This window comes from Tinamus guttatus, unplaced genomic scaffold, assembly GCF_059628265.1.
Source record: "Tinamus guttatus ecotype Peru unplaced genomic scaffold, ASM5962826v1 Tinamus_guttatus_pri_ptg000172l, whole genome shotgun sequence".
In the NCBI taxonomy this organism is placed as follows: domain Eukaryota; kingdom Metazoa; phylum Chordata; class Aves; order Tinamiformes; family Tinamidae; genus Tinamus; species Tinamus guttatus.
Genome location: NW_028288706.1, coordinates 3,723,607 through 3,737,053, shown reverse-complemented (window position 1 = coordinate 3,737,053; position 13,447 = coordinate 3,723,607). Strand labels below are relative to the sequence as shown.

Genomic DNA, 13,447 nt, shown 5'->3' with positions numbered 1-13,447 from the left:
GGGCAGCTGGGGTCTGCGTTTGCCATTGGGAGCTCTACAGCCTCCTCTTGACGAGTGGAGGAGGCCACGTGCAGCCATACCTTGACATCCTCTTTCTCTGCCTTTCCGGGAGCACAGTATTTTGTCTGGATTTCCCTGCAGAATACAAATGCCTTATAGAGCTGGGAAAGCCTCTACCTTCCCTCAGCATGCTTCTCTTCCCAAAAGAAATTTGGCTGCTTTGCAGAATAGCACAAGAAATGGTTTCCTCGTTCGTGTCCTGCTGATGTCTTGACACTCAAGTACTTAGTGATTCTCTCCCCCTGCCTGAAGCTTATTGGCAGTGGGATGAGATTGGTATAACACTTCCTTTTGGATATAGAAAAGTGCACACTTTGTGTTATTTTAATCATCAAACCAAGGCTATTGTGGCTATCCCATATGGTTCCAAAAAGGCAAAACTGTCAGTTCAAATGACCTCTGCCTTCCTCCATGGGCTTTGTCATACAGCAGAGATAATTTTCTTTTTGAAGTCCACACTGAACTTTTAGCTCTTTCTTGGATTAGTGTTTCAAAGGGACAGAAGGAAAATAGGGAACTGTAACTTGAGCCCTTGGTTGTAGATTCCTAGGCTAGATCACAGGAAGTCTCCCTTGTACCCCTGTTTAACCTTTTGTGTTACTGTGAATTGGAATTGCTTTTCATCAGGCAGATGGAGTTTATGAAGTTATTCTGTGCCTCTTGACTAAAGCTTCCTGAAACATACTGTAAACCCTGGGTTTTACAAAGTAATGTCTGCACAGTCCTCTTATCCTTCAGATGCTGGAGTAGGGATCTTTGTCCTTTCCAGTTTTGTCTGCAGCAAGAGCGGTCACATTCTGGAAGTGGACTACAAGAACGTCTGCATCAGGAGCGCCCGGCGGCTCCTGCCTTCCCAGCCCCAGCACTGTCACCAGCAGGAAAAGCAGGGCTGCAGTGCAGGTAGGGGTGAGGACTGTGTCCTGGCACGAGGAAGCGATCTAGCTCAGGACTGGCTCAAGAATGACCAGGATCAGAAATAAATTTAAGCAATTTTCTGGAAAATAATCCAGCTGTTTAGCTACTGCTAAAGATTATGATGGCATGATTGAATCAATGCTAGCTAACTATTTTCCTCTTAAGTACTGCAGTAATCTTAGTACAGCAAAGTATCATTTTAAGACAGAGTATTGGCATGTTAAATGCTGATTACTCTTTCAAAGAAACACTGCTTTTAGAAACATGAAACAAGGTCTTAATTTGCTGACAGGAATCTTATGTAGAGATGCAGAAAGATCTAAGCAGATCAATGAAAAGATAGATGTTGGGGATTTTTTCATTATTCAGCCTGTATGAAGTATTTGGGAATTCTTTCATGCTGTATACTAAGTAGTACAACTTTCAGCTCTTCCATTGATTTTTAAAAGCAGGAAGAATTCACTTTAAAGTGTGACCGCTCTGGTATTTTTAAATTTATTGCATGAACTATTTAATTGAGAACATGCACCTTTGAGAGGTATGTAATTCCAATTCTCTCTCTGTAGTTGATACAATGACTTTTAGAAGATTTAACACAGTCCTTGGGTTTCTCAGTGGCAGCATTGCTTGCTCTATCCAGTGCTTTGTCCAATGAACTTTGTGGCAGAATCAAAAAACCCGTTGCTTTCCCAGTTTCTATAGATTTATAGTTGCTCACACTTATTCCGCTCTCTCTCACTTCTCACTATGCTGCAGAGAAGACTTGAGACATGAAAGGAAACTGTTTTGTACCCTAAACAGCTACCAAAGACATTCCTTGCACAAGATCTTGTTCAAGCCATAAGTGTGACACAGTTTAAAAGGTGATAAGAAATGCATTGCCTGGCAAGAGTAAGTAGAGTTGCACTGATGGTAAACAGTTGTGCTGGAAGAGGGACAGGGGAGCAAATAGGTTTTGAACTCTTAGAAGGAGTAGATAAGATTCTTCCACAGAGGTAACTTGCACTGTCATTTGCAGTGGGACTTCTTGCATCTTTTTCTAAGATGTTCAGTTGCTGGAGCAGGTGAGCTGTTGAGCTCTGATTTGGATGGGAGAACCCGCGGTTTCAGTTTTCTTCTTTCTGTCAGTGACCTAGTTAGCTTTGTGTTCTGGGTTTTCAGGCCCTGGGATTGCTATAAACAGTATTAGCATCTCCTCAACCTTTTGTGCCACGGGTTCAGAAGACGGTTACCTGCGGCTATGGCCACTGGACTTCTCTGCTGTCATGTTAGAGGCAGGTGAGTAGATCTGAGAATTGAGCTTCTGAGTCCCATATCTGCATCACCCTGTTCCTATGAAGCAAAGAATCCCCTGCAGTTCTTCTGAAGCTATTCTCATTTATGAGTGCTTTTTTATGTCTGCTCTAGTCTAGTCTTTGGAAGTTGTCTCTTCAAGGACAATTAATTCATGTTCATTCTTGTGAGTTTGGGGAGAAGGATGGGAACTCCTGGATAAGAACAGGCAGTCCAACTTTATCTCTGTGCTCTTGTACCCAAGAGGAGTTGAGCAGTTCTCTCTCTGAAACATAACAGCAGAGCCCAGGAACTGCTAGAAAGAGCATGGGTTAACTTGTCACTAAACTGAACTCTGTAAGCAGTTAATCTTGAGGTCGTGTGCATTTCTGTGAACAGTACTTTCCTAACTGTGAATGTGGTTCCATAACTTTGATCCAGATGCTTCTCATTTGTTCCTGAGCTGTGTACTAACTAGTTTGTCTGTCCCCAGAGCATGAGGCTCCAGTGAGTTCTGTCTGCATCAGTCCAGACACCCTCAAAGTTTTGTGCACAACCACCACTGGAAATCTGGGCTACCTGGATATACAGTCCCGAGACTATAACACCCTCATGCGCTCTCACACAGACACAATTTTGGCATTTTCTGTGGAGGGAATTCGGAAGCAGATGGCAACAGTCTCTCAGGATAACACTATCCGAGTCTGGGACCTTGTGACCATGCAGCAGGTAAATGCAGAGAGAGCTGTTAGATATAGATTTGTTGATAGTTTGCCTTGTCTTTGTTCAGTTGAGTTATCAAAGAGCCCTTAGCCAAATAGTCTTATCAAAGAGCTATATAAGAGCCCTTAAATGTCTTCCCTGAGGCATGGGGTTTAACATGGGTAAGAAATCCTTCTGAAGCATGGAGTTCTGAGACATCTATTTAAATGTGCAATTTGGCCTTAGCTTTTGAAGGCATAATTAAACAGAATAGTAAAAAAATATGTATTTTTTTCCTCTATCTCTTGAATGTAGCTGGTTAACAGAGGACATAATACCCAAAGGATTTATCCAGATCTCCCTGAAGACCCTGGATGTCCCTGGGCTTTAGGGGCAGGATTAGGTTTGCGCTGTGGGAACAGGCTCGCCGTGGAGGTCTGAGGTTGTTTTGCTGCACTACGTGTGCCTGCCAGGAGCTGATTTATCTAGCTTCGTGCCTGTGGGTCTGTCTCTTCCCTGCAGCTCTATGACTTCACTGCTGCTGACGAAATGCCGCGTGCTGTGGCCTTTCACCCTACCCAGCAGATCCTTGCCTGTGGCTTCGACAGCGGGGTTGTGCGAACCTTCAGCTTGGCTGCTTCCGATCTCCTCGTGGAACACAAGTAAGTGTTTGCAGGGGCAGTTGCGCCCACGCACAGGGTAAATGCTGTGTGTCCTGGCAGTAGCCACAGTCATGATCTTGGAGCTGGGTCTGTGCTGGAAAGGTAGTTTTCTTAAGCTTGACAATCCTCATGTCCCAGTTAAGCAGTTCTCAAGCCTGGTGTGCTGAGGGTTTGGATGATAAGAATGCAACCTCAGAAAGCTGTAAGAGCTTTATATCTGAGGACTTACTAGTTGAGAAATCCCTAAGGGTAGGGAAAGGGGCTGAGGAAACAGGCGGTTGTCCTGGAGATTAATTGAAGAATAAGCCTTTGTGACCCTTGGCATGGGAAACGGAGGATGCTCCAAAGGGAAAATGAGCACATCCCATCCAGGGACAGCACGGCTGCTGCACTTGTTGCTTAATTTCCAAAAAGCTGCAATATTGTCCTGGACTGCTGCAGGCAAAACACAGTGAGGTTCTTTTCCTGTCTCCAATTAGGTTCATTGCCAGGTGCTTAACTATATTGCACTGGATGTTGCTTCTCTTTATTTATTTTTCTTTCTCTATCTCATCTTTCTTGTTTTCTGCCTTATTTTTTAGGCAGCACCGTGCTGCTATTACTGGTCTGACCTTCTCTCCAGATGGCAATTTCATGTTCAGTTCCTGTTCACAAGGAACTCTGGCTCTCTACAACTCTGTGGTACAGAAAAGCCCTGTCCTGAGAGTCCTGGGTAAGGCTATGGCATTGATGTGGGTTGCCTCTTTTCTTTTTCAATAGCACAGGTATCCTTGCAAAATCAAACCAAAGACAACCTATTCTGGGAGAGAGATTTTCTGAAGGAGCTTCTGAGCTGTGTCAGTTGCATTTATATAGTACACAGTAGCAAATTTTAGTGACTGTTAACCCTTCCATACCAATCCTGATTCAAAAGCTTTCAAATTGCTTGATATTTCAGTCTTGTGAATTGGCTGGAATTGCACGGACCTGCCTTTTTGGATCTGGATTCAAGCATATATTGTTTAGAAGCAATACAGGCATAGAGTATTTTAACCTAGTCAAGCCCCAACTCCTTGAGTTTTGTGTGTGTGCAGTTTGATTTGTTTAAGTTGGATCACTTCCCTAATCCTGCCTGTAGCACAGCCACAGAGTTGTGCTGATAACCGAAGAAGGTGGAGTGCTGCAGACAGGGCTGAGCAGTGCCAGGGGGCAAGGTGATTTTGAAATATTAATGTAATGTTTAACGTACACTCTTTGAAATTAGCTGTGGCAGCACAGGGAAGCTTATAGAGAGGAAAGGAGCTCTGTTATGCAATATGTTATACAAAGAGGAAAATCCTGCCCCAGTAAGTGCAAAGTATGGGGAAAACGAATAGCAGCTCAGAGAGATCAGAGAGCTTGTCCAAAATCACCCAAATTTGGTGTCAGTGCTGTGACTGGAACTAAGTGTTCTGATTCCCCTCCAACCTCAGTGTTGATCACTACCTGGTTTTCCAGGGCATAACAGTGGGAATGGGATAGATACAGAGCAATCACTCTGATTTCTGTGATTCTGTGACCTTTGGATCTCTGCAGTGACTTCCTTCTAGGTGGGGTTCAGCCACCCATGCGGTAGCTGCAGTCGCATCCATAGCTGCTTGTTGCAGCTTCCTGCAACCTTTTTTTTTTTTTTTTTTTTTTAAAAAAAAGGCAGTAACATGCATTTATTCCCATTACTTCTTTTTTTTTCCTGCCTGCCTTGAACATACTACAAGCCCAGTATCTAGACTTTGTCTTTGAGGTGGTTCCATGCACACTCTGGATGCCTCAGATGAAATTTCTGTCATCTTTCACAACAGAGGTTGTTTCTTTCTCGTGCCAAAACATGATTTAGGTTGTTTTCAGATTGGCTGATTTAGAGGCACAAAAGAAAATGCAGACCATGTCAGCAGCCGCATCACAGAGCGAGCTGGCTGCAGCATGTTCTCTCTGTTCCTCTCTTCACTCTTTTTCTGTTCCTGGGGCCCGCAGGTAACGTGGTGGTCCGGGATGCTGGGAGCAGTCCTGCTGCTTTGGCTCTTAGTGAGGACAGCCGTCTGCTGGCCTTTGTGGGTCCCTCCAAGTCCGTCGTGACCGTGATGGAGGCCTGCTCTCTAGATGAGGTACCCACCAGGTTTCTTCATGGCTCCTGTGGAAGGCTGGGGAGGGGGGAACATGCTGTAGGGTGCTGCAGGCCAGGAGAAGAAATTCCTATCTGCTGTATTAAATGGGATAGGTCAAGAGCTTTGTGTACCATTGATTTTGGAGAAGGCATTTTGGTGCACAGCAGCCGGTTTGGGGTGCTTATAATGAGGTTTGTCTTCCATTCTGTGGGGTAGAAACAGTAAATTCAAGAGTTCTTCTTCTCCAACTTAATTTCCCTCTACAAAGATAATTAGCAGAAAAGCTGCATGGACTGTCAGTTCTGCACCCTCTTTCTGAGCTGCTCTGTTGGGTAAATACTTCACCTCTACCCTGCAGCTTCTCATTAGATGGCTGTCTGAGTGACAAGCTTGGGGCTTCCGTGACTTGTGATGGGGAAGCCATGGGAGAAATCCTCAAGGCTGCCCAATAACTCTTTTGAGGCGTCCATGGTATTTGTTCTAGGATGTTTGTTGAATAGCTCCTTGTTTCACAGCTGCTAAAGGTGGACATCAGCATCTTTGATTCGGACAGCACGGCCCTGGACTCTGCAGTGAGGCTCTGCTTTGTTCCTGTGCCTCAGGGCCAGCTCCTGGTATCCACATCCTCCAATAAAATCCTTGTGCTTGATGCAAAAACTGGACGACTGGTGCGAGAGGTAGGATGCTCTGAAAATCATGCACCAATGATTGCCCCATCTTGACTTGTCTCAATGTGGGGGGATGAATGGGAGAAGAGAATATCCTGCAGCTCACAGGCTCTGAACAAAACATAACTGACAAGCAGACAAGCTGTCCTAATGTGGTCATGCTTTAGGTGAGCCTAAACTTGTCCTTGTTTTCCATGCTGTCACACTCCTGTCATTTTGCTGAAGCATCAGGGCACAATAAATTGCTGAAGGCAGTTAAAGCAAACTTTTTGAATCACATGGCAATGGGCTAGGTGTGCATATGGCAATAATTACCCTATCTTACAGGTGGGCTAGTGAAATACCCAAACGAGCCCACCAGAGCACTGGAGATGATCTAACTGTCACGGTGAATCTGTCCAGATCACAATGCGTTCAGTTCACCTGCCATCTTTGCATGCGTTGTGATGCAAAAGGCTAGAAAAACTAGACCTTTGTCAGGAATACTGGACGTCTCTGGTTCGTGTAGTTTTGAACTACTTTTTCACCAGAGTCTAAAAATATTCCCCTTCATTCTTCATTTAATGAATCTGCCTTTTTCGATGCTGAGGCAATGATTAGCTTGCTGACAGTGAGCTTGCTCAGTTAATGCTCATGGTGCTGTGTCTTATCCTCAGCTGCCTCCTGTGCACAAGCTGTCCTGTTCTTCCTTGTCCCTAAGCAGGGATGCCAAGTACCTGCTCACTGCCGGTGACAAGGTTATCAAAGTGTGGGACTACCAGATGCGCTTTGATATCAACTTCCAGGTATGGCACAAACAGGGAGGGAGGAGGGTTGATGTTGCCTTCGTTTGTCAGTTAATGCAATTGGGAATCCCTGGAGGAGAAAGGAGCAAATGCACTTTTGTCTGATTTGGCCCAGTCCCTCAATCCCAATATGTCTCCAATATACCCACCCCTATTCTCACCTGGAACATTCTGGTAATCTCACCCACTGAACACACACTGGGATTGCCAAATCACTGCTCCTAGTGAGAGCCTCTGCCAAGGACCAGTGGCTGATACTACCTCTGTTCTCTGAAGAGAGGAAAAAAAAACTGCCTGCCCAGGGTTTCAGAATAGCTGAAAGCTGGGATAAGGCTGTGGGGTTTTTCAACATCTACTTATTTCTCTGGATCAGTATGTTTAGCATCAAACATATCTCTGAACACTGGAGGTGTGGTGCTGAACTCAGAGAAGATCCTCCCGTGAAGTAGTTTAGATAGAAGCTTCCCTCACTGGATGTCCAGCGCAGGGGGTCTTGTAACCACAGTCTTAATGGGACAGAGATGGTCATGGAGTCTGGGAAGTCCAAGACCTCCTCTCTCTCAGGTGTACATTGGCCATTCGGAGCCAGTGCGACACGCTGCCTTCACCCCAGACCAAGAGCACGTTGTCAGCGTTGGAGATGCCATCTTCCTCTGGGACTTCCTAGCCCTGTCTGCAGAAGGGTCACCGGCAGCTGCGTGAGTGCCCTGTGCTGGGCAGTGCTTTCTCTTGCTGCTCTTTACCTCTGATGCACCATCCCTCAGCAGTTTAACTCTGGTCTTGTTGCCTTTCCAGTGCACATTCTTCCAAGCCTGATCTGTCTCCCAGAGCAGGTGAGTGTGTCTCCTCCCATGAGTTGCATTGCTCAGCATGTTAGCAGCTTTTCCACAACTGCTCTTCATGGAACAGGGTGTAGTGGTTGGAGATGGGGATTTTTTTTTAGTTCCTTTGGGGAGAAAGGAGATGCTCAGAGGTTTTTCTTTTTTTTTTTTTTTTTTTTTTCCCCACAGAAGGGAACTCTGAGAAGCTCAAGGATGCCACTGAGATTCCTCGGCAGACAGCTCCTCTTCCACTGCTGTCCTCACCGCCATGTCTGGCTGTTGGTTCTGTTCACCAAGTGGAATGTCATGGTAAGAGAAACTGCTTGTAGGAAAGGGAGAGTTGATTTAGGGAAATCTCCCTATCACTAGCAGCATGAGCACAGAGCAGCCCTGGAACAGTCTCTGCCCCTCGTCCCCTTTGGAGGCTGAGAAATGGCGCTTTGCGTTTCCCTCTCCTAAATTGGATAAAGCCACCCAAAGGGGTAGGGAGAGGTCACCCCCTTCAGCACCAGTTTATCCTCTGCTCTGCATAGTGAGGTGCTCACAGTTTTTGTGAGCTTTACGGTAAATATTTTGGACATACCTAGTGGGAAATGCCCACTTTGCACTTCACCTTACAGATAGATTGTTGAATAGAGCAGGAAAATGACATTGCCAAAAATCAAAGGATGGTCACACCTACAGCAGTCCTGAAGGACACAGGCAATTCTCTTTTCCCACCTGTTTTTCTCTTCAGGTATTTTCTCTGAGTCAGATGAAGAGGAGGAAACAAATCTTCCGAGCAGAAGCCAAACAGTGGCAAATGGAGACAAAGACCCCTCGGTCCTTGTGGAGTCAGTGAGGTGCGAGGAGCCTTTTGTTGTGAGGCCCAAAGTGAGACAGGAGGGCTCGAGGTCTCCCAGCCACTCTGGAAATGGTAAAGCAAAGGGCATTCTCATCTTCTAAAGGACTTGGCTCCTTAGGTACATGGGTACAGGCCTGCAGGGCAGTACAGCTCTGTCCCTGAAAAATGAGGAAAGATCCATATAAATATGGGTACAGAGAGACCCAAGGCAGCACTTAACACTCTGCTAGCTCACTCACCAGACACATGTTCTAAGCTGAGAGATGAAGGCCAGCATGTGTTCCTAGGCGATCTTCCCTTGTCCTGGGTGTGATTTGCCAAAGGATATCAGTGTTAAAAGAAACTTATGTTAGTTTTTAAAACTGCTTGTTTTTCTGGCTCTTTCCCCACTGCTCCTTCTAGGTGTGCCAGAAGCCCCTCTTCAGCTTGTAACCGCTGTCATCTTTGAAGTGGCACATTCTATTAAAGCCAGCTGAAATTAAAGCTCCCAATGTCTCTATTAATAGATGCACAGCCTCAAAGCTGCAGCAATTTGTGGCTAGCTGCCAGAAGCATGCAGCTGCCAGCATTCCCAGCCTCGGGCAGGATTTGTTGGAAAGCTTCAACATGAAAGTATGGCTGCTGGTCGTATTAAAGACATCTTCCTAACCATGTGGCTTATGCTTTCGCAGCACGGGGCGTTTGCCTTTGGGCTGTTTGTAGTGTGATGTGGCAGTTTTGAATAGGATGATGGAATCAGATGGGTATTTGTTCTTTGCTGCTGAAAAGTTGATGCCTTTCCTGGGGTCAGTCATGTAATCATGTAGCAGCATATGTGACTGCCATCAAATTTTCACCTGTCTCATATGTTCGTGTGTATGCACATATGTACCCCTCCCCAGGGTCTAAAAGCACAGCAAGGCACAACCCAGCTGCTTCTTGCAATCCATTCCCACGTGCACTGTTACACAGGTATTTTCTTCTTTGTATGGCAGCATCTAGAAAGGAGACCAAAGGTCCCAAATCCCAGTGCTCCATCCGCCCAGATTCCTACCGGCATTTTACTCCTCGCTTTAAAGCATCAGTGCTCCCCCAGGTGAGAATTGGGGCACTGCTGGGCACCTCAGCAGGTGAAGAAAAGGCATTTGGGGCTGGAATAGGTGGCTTTTAATAATTGTTTCCATTTTATACTTCAGTTGAAAGCAATTTGTAAAATATACCCCTGGGTCTGATGTTCAAATAGAAAGCCTTAGCATTAGTCTCGCTTTTTCTTCAGTGTGCTGCTCTTTCCAGCCTAGTAAAAAGTGAGTTGTGCTGAATTCTTGTTCCGTTCAGCAAATCTGCATAAATTTTTATTCAAAAGAAATGGAAATGGCATGTGCTATAGAAAGTGAAAGACGGGTGAGCAATGAAGTGATTCATCATGCACGCGTATTTGCGAGCAGATGTATTGGCAGAGCAGGCTGGGGAAGGCAATCCGTCTAGTGCAGTGGAGATAGTCAAGGCATAGCTCTTGCTCTGTTAACAAACAGAGCAATAACAAAACAGAAACTTAACCTTTTCCTAAGCTCTGCTGTTCACTGCTACATTCAGAAAAGCTACATTCAGTTTGTACCCTCTGTTTTCTCCTCTACCCACCCTGCCTCACACCTCTTGTAGCATTTTTCCCCCCAACTATCTTCCTATTCAAGCATCTATATCACTAAGTCAGCAAAACCCGCTGAACTCTTTCCCAGCAGGATTAACAGCTGCTCATAGGCTGGGCGGATCCTGCCAGCCTGTTTTGTGCCCCCATGAATGTATCTGTGCCTACTTTTGCTGGTGCAGTTTCTCCTTTTTTACATATAAGTATGCAGTTTGGTGTTCATGCATTAATTCATTGAAATTGTACTGAATTGTGTGAGTATTGACATGAACTTGTGTGCAAGAAGATGTGTTTGTGCTTGCATGCATCCTTTTTCCTGTGTGGGTCTTGTGTACATCTGAATGGGACATCGTTCTAAAGCTTATTTTACATCAGTGTCTATTTTTCTTGCAGAGTTTCTCATCTCCTCCAGCTGGCTATGAGGTCTTGAAGCTAAAAGCAGTGATTGGCTACAATGGCAACGGCAGAGGGAATATGGTGTGGAACCCAGAGACAGGTACATTTGGGATGGCTTTGGAGAGCTGTCTGTACACATACACTGAGCCAACTTACAACCTCCTGGCTGTTGGGCTAAGGTCTTTGCTTTAATACAGTGATTCTTTGTGTTGAGAGAATCCAGTAATTCTTTTTATTTGCTATTGGCAGCGTTAGATGACACAGAGAATGAGGCTGCTCTGCCAACAGCAGGCTTTAGTTGCCGAGTGGCTAGAGCAGGGGGAAGGCTGTTACAAAGGCCATCTCGCCTCTTTTTCAGAGCTGGAGTGATGCCCAACAGCTTTGCTCTGCTCAAGTCAGGGAAAGAGAGATTTGCCCTAACTCCCCTCTCAGCCTAATAGGAAGCATGCTGTATTGGCTATGTAGAAGACATGGTATCCCTGCTTTTAGGTATCCCTGAAAAAAAAAATGTGACTGGATTGTAATGTAAGTTATAGTGGTTGCTGTATGTGAAGCTTTGCATGGAGAAACCCCGTCTCCTCATGTTGTGCTGTCTAATAGGCTTCTTTGCCTACACCTGTGGTTGCATCGTTGTGGTTGAAGACCTGCACTCAGGATCACAGAACCACTGGCTTGGCCATGCTGAGGAGATCTCTACACTGGCCGTCAGCCACAATGCCCAGGTAGGAGCGACTCCTGCTTCCCTGGAGCTGTGTGTTTTATGTGATCCTTTGGGCTGAAGGCATGTTAATGATGGAAATCCCATTTATCCTTCTGCCTGGTGCATGAATATGTGGGATTATTGGAATAAAATAAAGATCTTTCAAGACTAGTTATTTGTAGTGATTGCTCAGTGTGACACTGAAGCTTTCTGCCTTCCTCTGGGTGATTCTACCTCTTGGCATTAGGTGATATGAATCTTGTAGAATTTTTCTTTTGGTAATTATTTGTCTTTAATTTGAGTTATGAAGATTAACCAGCTAATGAACCATCCTCTAATTACTTGCTGAAGTCTCAGTGACAGCATATTGTTCTGCTAGGCTCTTGCCTCTGCTTCGGGACGGAGGAATGGAGACTCACACTGTCAGATCTGCATCTGGAACATCCAGGATGGGGTTTGCACAAAACGTCTCTTCCATCATGAGACACAAGTGCAAGCCATGGCATACTCTTGGGATGACAGATTCCTCATTACGCTAGGTCAGTATATCTCTAGCTGCAAAGTATAAGTGTGTAAGTATGCCCTAGAATAGCCAGTTCATGGAAGGAATGTGCTGTAAGAGTGTGATGCCTGCAAGATGTGTGCCAGGCTCATGTGGGTATGAAGTTTGTCCAGCAACTGTTGTTTGGTAGTCTTGGCACTGGGCAATGTTTTCACAATAAAATTGCCAAGAAGCCTAATAAACTGGGGAATGGCTAGTTCAGCATATTAAACTGCAAGTGGTCTCAAGTCCTTTTGTGAGTGGCCACATGCAGATGTGTTCTTTCCAAGCAGATGTGCTTCCAGGGTGCTTGGGCAGCACTGGGAGGGGGAAGCATGTGCCCCATACATCTTGGCCACAAGTATGAGGCTGGGGCCACAGCAGCTCACGTTCAGTTCTTTCTCATTGCCCCAGTAAGCTTATTTCCAAGTAATAGTGCTCTTCGGGCTTATTAGTGCTTGTTAAGCTTATGTAAATAGTTTGCAGTTACTATATATAGTATCTGTAGGGAAATGCCTTCTTCTGGGCTTCTTATTGTTGCTTAGCTGGAATTGCACAGAAGTAGCCAGGCTTCAAACTGTGAACCGCCTGCCAACCAGTGATGCCAGCACAAGACGGACACTCAAGCTGTCTGTTTCGTTTAAGCAGGGGTTATTTGAAGGACAAATATGCAATTAGCAAGCTCTTGTTTTGCATGAGAGAGGACCTGTGGAGCAGGAGACATATTCCCTCCGGGCTGGTGAGTCTGCCTTTGAAGAGAGAAAAAAAAAAAAACCTAACAAGCTTTGCCCTAGAGAAGGGGAAAGGGGTTCTGCAGCTCTGTGCTTTCCACATAGCACACTGGGAAAGAAGCTTTCTCCAGCTCTCTGGTCTGTGCTGCAGAGAGTAGAAAAGCTGAAAGTTTTCACTGAGATTACAGAGCCTGGGAAAGGCCAGCAAGGTGCCTGTTCCCAAGAAAACACCCCTTTCTCAGCAGCACGAGCACATTTTCTTCCAGAGCTGTCTGGGGGCTGGGAATGCTTGCTGTCATCAAGGTCCATACCACCTGCTGCCACCCAGGTGCAGTGGCTTCCATTAAGATCAGTTCCCTTCTTAGCACTGACCTCAGCAACAGCTTCATCTCTTCTTTGTTTTAAAAATGTTGCTAGCCCTGTAAGCATAATATCCCAGGAGGGATTGCATGGGTTGTTTATTGAGGGCTGTAGTAGCCACTAAAGTTGTGGAAACAGCAGCAGATCTGCTCTGCCTCCTGTGATTGCTACCACTCCAGGTATCAGCCAGTCCAAATGCTGGCTAGAGATCCTGATGTGGGACTAGATTTGCTACAACCTTCAGCA

The 13,447-nt window shown here is 45.6% G+C and overlaps 1 protein-coding gene across 1 annotated transcript in view; it reads left to right on the top strand.

The window, feature by feature from the left end:
- The window catches only part of WDR90 (WD repeat domain 90), a 34,438-nt gene that overhangs the window by 11,704 nt on the left and 9,287 nt on the right, over window positions 1-13,447 (top strand). Inside the window, exons 17-32 of the mRNA XM_088523230.1 lie at window positions 830-960; window positions 2,137-2,253; window positions 2,741-2,976; window positions 3,472-3,611; window positions 4,193-4,323; window positions 5,601-5,731; window positions 6,247-6,408; window positions 7,056-7,184; window positions 7,749-7,882; window positions 7,980-8,017; window positions 8,195-8,314; window positions 8,742-8,921; window positions 9,824-9,924; window positions 10,867-10,969; window positions 11,470-11,591; window positions 11,949-12,108. Of these exons, the coding sequence (XP_088379356.1) occupies window positions 830-960; window positions 2,137-2,253; window positions 2,741-2,976; window positions 3,472-3,611; window positions 4,193-4,323; window positions 5,601-5,731; window positions 6,247-6,408; window positions 7,056-7,184; window positions 7,749-7,882; window positions 7,980-8,017; window positions 8,195-8,314; window positions 8,742-8,921; window positions 9,824-9,924; window positions 10,867-10,969; window positions 11,470-11,591; window positions 11,949-12,108 (2,135 nt within the window). The remainder of the gene's footprint in view (window positions 1-829; window positions 961-2,136; window positions 2,254-2,740; window positions 2,977-3,471; window positions 3,612-4,192; window positions 4,324-5,600; window positions 5,732-6,246; window positions 6,409-7,055; window positions 7,185-7,748; window positions 7,883-7,979; window positions 8,018-8,194; window positions 8,315-8,741; window positions 8,922-9,823; window positions 9,925-10,866; window positions 10,970-11,469; window positions 11,592-11,948; window positions 12,109-13,447) is intronic.